The sequence below is a fragment of the Procambarus clarkii genome, chromosome 27 (genome assembly GCF_040958095.1).
Source record: "Procambarus clarkii isolate CNS0578487 chromosome 27, FALCON_Pclarkii_2.0, whole genome shotgun sequence".
In the NCBI taxonomy this organism is placed as follows: Eukaryota; Metazoa; Arthropoda; class Malacostraca; order Decapoda; family Cambaridae; genus Procambarus; species Procambarus clarkii.
In genome coordinates, this window is record NC_091176.1 from 398,826 (window position 1) to 405,621 (window position 6,796).

Genomic DNA, 6,796 nt, shown 5'->3' on the forward strand with positions numbered 1-6,796 from the left:
GTGCGCATTACTAAATCCAAACGGCTTAAGGCTTAAAATGAGAATATAACATACTCGTTTCTAAGGTTAGATTAATTTAACTATAATTGATTATAGTCAAATGGATCCCATTCATATAAATCTTCCTGTCCCTAATAATGCCTTGCTAAACTTGCAGTACAAATTTGTAATGAATATAATTTTGCGTTAAAAACAGTGATATTTTTAACGCAAAATTATACTGCCCAGGTACAACACCTACACCACCCAGGTACAGCACCTCTACACCACCCAGGTACAGCACCTCTACACCACCCAGGTACAGCACCTCTACACCACCCAGGTACAGCACCTCTACACCACCCAGGTACAGCACCTCTACACCACCCAGGTACAGCACCTCTACACCACCCAGGTACAGCACCTCTACACCACCCAGGTACAGCACCTCTACACCACCCGGGTACAGCACCTCTACACCACCCGGGTACAGCACCTCTACACCACCCAGGTACAGCACCTCTACACCACCCAGGTACAGCACCTCTACACCACCCAGGTACAACACCTCTACACCACCCAGGTACAACACCTACGCCACCCAGGTACAACACCTACACCACACAGGTACAACACCTCTACACCACCCAGGTACAACACCTACACCACCCAGGTACAACACCTCTACACCACCCAGGTACAGCACCTACACCACCCAGGTACAACACCTCTACACCACCCAGGTACAACACCTCTACACCACCCAGGTACAGCACCTCTACACCACCCAGGTACAACACCTACACCACCCAGGTACAACACCTCTACACCACCCAGGTACAGCACCTCTACACCACCCAGGTACAACACCTACACCACCCAGGTACAACACCTCTACACCACCCAGGTACAGCACCTCTACACCACCCAGGTACAGCACCTCTACACCACCCAGGTACAGCACCTCTACACCACCCAGGTACAGCACCTCTACACCACCCAGGTACAGCACCTCTACACCACCCAGGTACAGCACCTCTACACCACCCAGGTACAGCACCTCTACACCACCCAGGTACAGCACCTCTACACCACCCAGGTACAGCACCTCTACACCACCCAGGTACAACACCTCTACACCACCCAAGTACAACACCTACACCACCCAGGTACAACACCTACACCACCCAGGTACAGCACCTCTACACCACCCAGGTACAACACCTCTACACCACCCAGGTACAACACCTACACCACCCAGGTACAGCACCTCTACACCACCCAGGTACAGCACCTCTACACCACCCAGGTACAGCACCTACACCACCACCACGACTCAAGAACGAAAAAGGGTAACAAAAGTGAGCTATAATGAGTAAATTACAGGAAATCTGAAACAAAGAATCATAAAGACCCATCAAGAGTGTAATTAGACTGTCTGGCGAAGAACATGGGTGGAGTCTGCATGCTCCCAGAGGTGAAAATATGCAGATTTTTAAGAGATACAGTTTTTCAGGGAAGGAGATGTTATATGAAGGAAAAGGAAATTGTTTAGATCTCTCACAGGAAGTCCTTTTATATCTCCAACGATTCCTGGTCTCAGAGACCTCATTAGCAGTAAACACCTCTTCATGTATAGTCACTCAACATACTCATCGTGGCTTCTTCTGAGTTACACAGTAAACCAAGTTTTCCGTTACATAGCCATCCTTCAGCCAACCACCTTCTAGAGTGTGCCCCGACACCTCTGGTTTACAGTTACTCGAGAACCATCTACGTAACTTTGTTTTTATATTATTGCAATTTTCCTTCAACACGATTTTGCTCTTTTAAGTGGACAATTTTTCTTTCGTTATAAGCTTTCAAAAAGGAATCGCTGTCATTCACACAATGCAGGAACTCAATCAGTGTCGGGGACACCAAGTCCGACTTAGACTTACTGAAGGAGCAGAGTTCATCCCCCCCCCCTCGTTTAGGCCAACTACTGACCTCTCTTAGCATGCAGTCCATGATAATTGCCTTACTCCCGGGTGTCTAAATTTGCTGCTAGGTGAACAGAAGTACCAGGTGAAAGAAAAAATATTCACAGCCGATTCTCTCGTGCTCGGGGATTGAACCCGGATCCTTTAGGTCAGAGCCAAGTGCGTAGACCACTGTACTACTTGACCTATAAGACAGGTTTAGCCGGAAATATTCTATGGCGTATAATGGCGAGAATATATTTTCCCACAGTTATATTCCCTCATTGATGCCGCAGATACTTTCAGAAAGTTTCCAGCTAACACTAACAAACTTTACCACACAAAACACATTAAGAAGTCTTGCGTACTGGAAACTCTACCTCAGAAACAGCTTCAGAAGATGGTGGGGAATATAAATACAGCTTTAAAGACTCTTACACTGATGTATTTTTATTGTACACTTTGTCCTGTATTGAATAAATGTTTGGAATCTGAAAAACCAATGTGAGCAGTGTTGGCCTATCAGACTCCGGTGCGGCGAGGTGGTAAAGCAGACGGCTGACGGAGACGGGGACGTAGACGGTTGATGGGAACGGTGACGCAAACGGCTGACGGGGTAGATGATAGCTTCCCCGTCACTCCTGAGCCAAGTCACCATCTGAAGTTGTAGCCAACGTTGCCATCCTGGGGGCGCTTGCTAGGGTAGCTGTAGCTGTACTGTGGCCCGACAGATCGTTTATTGAGTTGACGGTGGTAAACGTAGTTTTGGTAGGGGAAGTTATATAAGCCATAGTGACGGTAGGGAAAGTAGTCGCCTGTGTGGTAGCCATAAGCAAAGTCTGGGTTTGCCGCTGCCTGGGCTGTGGGTTTAGCAGATCGTTTGCCTACGCCATGCACTTGCGGGAAGACGTAAGAGGTGGAGCCCCCGGGGTGCAGCGCCACCCCCTTGCCGTCCTCGGGCTTGGTGCGGAGCTGTTTATATTGGTAGGGGTAGAAAGGGTAGTAACGGTATGGGTGGTAGTGTCGTGACATCTCCCGCAGCACCCAGGGTCGATTTACGTCATTTTCCTCCACCTTCTCCGTTATATGAGAGCGGGACAGGTCTCCCATGATCCAAGGGCGAGGTATCTCCTCCTTCAGCACTAGAGGACGACGAGAAAAGTCCCCTAGGACCCAAGGGCGGGTCATCTCCTCCTTCACTAAGGGAGAATGACGAGATAGATCCCCCAGGATCCATGGACTGGGTACCTCCCCCTTCACTACTAGAGAAGGACGGGACGGATCTCCCAGGATCCAGGGGCGGGGCAGATCCCTCAGCACCACAGGTGATATTGGCTCCCTCTCCACCACAGGGTGCTGCTCCTGTGCAAGCACCGCCGCCACCAGGCACGCTACAACAGCCACCTGCAGAGCAACAAGCAATTGAGAGCAATACAGCAGAGCCGCGCAGGACTTCACAAAGTTTGGTTTATCCAGCACTTGCTACAATGCTGCGTTATAAGATAGAGTTGTAAAATCTTTAAGAACGATCATTTGCAATTCTTAGAAATTAATCACTGACTCAATTTTATTAAAATGTTGGTACTTATATTTTTCTAAAATTAAAGCACTATATTCAAATTAAGAGAAATAACTTTTTACACCTGTTAGAGTACAATTACATCCACACTCCCTCACACCCCTCCCCAACATGCCTACTGTATATGCTGCAACTCACCGCTATTCCCATGACTGCTCCTCACCCGCTTTGTGTGCTCACCAAAGACTCCTGCCGAAGTCACTGAAGAGGACCCGGCTTCACCTGGATTATATACGCTGGCCTGACCTTCGTGCTCTCCCATCTCCGGCTCCCACCAGCTACAGCCCAAGGTTTTACACCAGCATAATTATCGTTTTGTGATGTTCTCTGTGTTCGGGCGTGGTAAAAACGCTAAAAAGAAGACTCCGCCACCGCCATGGGTCACTGCCTTCCTGCTGCATCTTGCTACCTCTACTCTCCTTCCCTGCTGCTACTACCTCTTAAGTCTTCTTGCTACGTCCTTAAAACTCATTATACGATTTTTAATAAGGTTTTTAATAATAATTCGAATAGTTGTATTGTTTTTAAAAGTTGTGTACAATTTATCTTCCGAAACGAAGGAAATATCTAATAGTTATATAATAAAATTGCAGACATTGTTGTAGCCTATTTTGAAAATTGTTGGTAACATCCACTAGGTACCATTGATTATATATTATTCAAAATCCATTGTTTTCTGGTTTAGAATTGAGAAAAATGAATATCATCGGACAGTTGATAAAGGAAGGATAAATTCCGGTTGAACTTCTATTGATGCAGTCTTTAAATTTGAAATGAAAACACTAACTACTAGAATCGTAGAAAACAGCAGTGGTTATCGTGCTTTAGCCGCCTGGAGGTCGGGGAAATATTAGTAGTTTTCTTTTTTTTCAGGAATTGGCAGTCTTGATGTTCACTAAAATTTGAAAATCTAATCTTCATTTATATGAAGACTAGATTTCATTAATAAACTTTATGGGTATTTTTAATTCTACATTAAAACAGAATCCATTGTAATATGAGTATATAGAAAATATGATTTGTTGTGGCAATTCTGTTATTCTCCACGAACGTAAACAATGTTGGCAGAGTTTAGTTTAATTAGTTCAGTGGGGACAAGTTTTGTAATAATAGGTATTTGTATGGTCAGTACAGTAACCGGACCAGGCAATGTGATGTAGTCATTGCGCGAATTCGCCTTGGCTATAGACACATCTGGCAGGTTAGTGAGGTTGAGCCACTACCAGAATATTCAGATTGTAAACTCTGTGATAAACCTTTAATGCATTCACTAGAACACTATATTGATGAATGTGAAACCGTAGAGGACTTTAGATCTCCTGGCCTCTTGTACCACCAACTGTGTAACTATTTTATTGACTCAGGTGTTCTGGACGACATCCTAACAATTTACCCAAAATTTGCTTGTCCATTTTAAAGAATGAAGAACAATTTTTATTTATATTACTTCTAAGCTGCATCACTTATGAACCCATCCCTGCCCTTGGGTGGCAGTGCACAATAGAAAGTTGTTTTCACATATCCATACATTAAAACATTGATTGTAACCATGATATATATGTGCTTCAGCCTACAGTTTAGACCTATTGTCTTATGTATGACCCTCTGTCCTGCGTGACAGTGAATACTAGCATTATCCTCAATTTAATAAGACTATCAAAATCCTCAGATTAGGCAAAATTGTAATTAATTTTGTCAATAAAGATGTTAATAATAAAAGTGGGCGGTGGTGGAGCCTAGTCATTTTGTGGGTGAAGGTGGTGCTCATACCCCACTCTGTGGCCGGTGGTGGACACCATACCCATCCTGTGGGCGGCCGTGGACCCCACATCCATCCTTTGTGTAGTGTGAATCAGAAGTTAAAATTATTTAACTATATTTATCTTTATTAGGCTACATATAATAATTTTGGTATATAAATCAAACAAGATAAACTAAGATAACAAATTCAAAAGCAATATACATTTACTGTATTTCAAATTATGAAATGTGGAGATTTGCTAACCTGTCAGCTGTTTTACTACGTAGAATATTGTAGTTTGCCATTACACCAGCAGGAGCCTTCCTGCTGGTGGTAGATGGCAATGATACCTGGTACCGGCAAGAATGTGTACACCGACAGCTGAACCACATTTATCGATGTATATATAATGAGAGTATACGTTAGTCCTGGACTATGCTCTGGATTAAAGTATACTTACTGGTTGGTCAGTAAGTTCTTATTGACTTCATAACCCTCCAGAGTTAGGCCTGATAGACCTGAAGCCTATCAATACCAACACCATACTAATCAGCCTATCAATTACCATACTAATACAGTACTTGGTAAATGATCAGAGGAAAACACTCTGTCATAAGTGTCCGTTGTAGGGAGATGATGAACCGGGATAATGGTATATTTGAGGCCATCTGAATGAAAGCCTATTTTATTATAATCTACGACTGTTAATGTGGGTATTATTTACTCATACATCGTTAGTCAGATGAATTATAGATAGGACTAACTGGCTTCTAAGGAAGGCAGACCCTATTCTCACAGTCAACAAAATACTGGCATTGTGTTTTGTTATGTAGAAATAGCTAATTCTTAGAATCCTTGTTAATCAATTTTAGAATGTTATTTATTATGTACCCCATACCCATCCTGTGAGTGGCAACGAGAAAGATTACAGAGGTAATCTGTAGGCGCAAAGATTAGGTAATCTTAAATGAGGTAAATGGGCGCGAAAACGGAACCCTAATTTTTTTTTGGCTAAACAAGTTCCAGTCTTGAAAACACAGATACTAATTTTAATGTATATATCAGCATTACGTTCGATAATTGGACCACAACAACTTCTAAACTAAGCAACTTACATTTGCGGTGAACTAATTACATATAATTTAATTTGCTTATGATACCCCGGCATGGGGGGGGGGGGGCTATGGAAGTTTACACTGACTTGCCTGCATAACCTGCTGTTGTTTACCTCTTACCTAAATTCTCAGTAACAATGTACACTTCAATTACTATTTTGCCAAACACTTTACCTACTTCACTTAGGAAACTAATGCCTCTATTGTCTTTACATTTACTACAGTCACAGTTGTACTGTACAGTATAAATCTGTGAAGGTACAGTCACGGCTCTTGCAGTCCTCTGGCACAGAGCCATCTTCACCCACTTCTCTTTACTTTAATAATATTTTCTGCGTCGGTGCCTGAAGCTTTTCCATACTTCAGGTGTACTCTGATGTACTTACTTTTCTTTTCCTGAAAAGTCAACGTGTGATATTCT

General features: G+C 43.4%; 1 protein-coding gene across 1 annotated transcript; it reads right to left on the bottom strand.

Moving 5' to 3' along the window:
* Nucleotides 1-2,369: 2,369 nt before the first annotated feature.
* Nucleotides 2,370-4,071, bottom strand: LOC123762838 (uncharacterized). Its single transcript, XM_045749601.2, has 2 exons — nucleotides 3,658-4,071; nucleotides 2,370-3,344 (listed from the first exon to the last, which is right to left on the bottom strand). The coding sequence occupies exons 1-2, from the start codon at nucleotides 3,667-3,669 to the stop codon at nucleotides 2,592-2,594; spliced, it is 765 nt and encodes a 254-aa protein (XP_045605557.2). The 5' UTR covers nucleotides 3,670-4,071; the 3' UTR covers nucleotides 2,370-2,591.
* Between the last annotated feature and the right edge of the window lie 2,725 nt (nucleotides 4,072-6,796).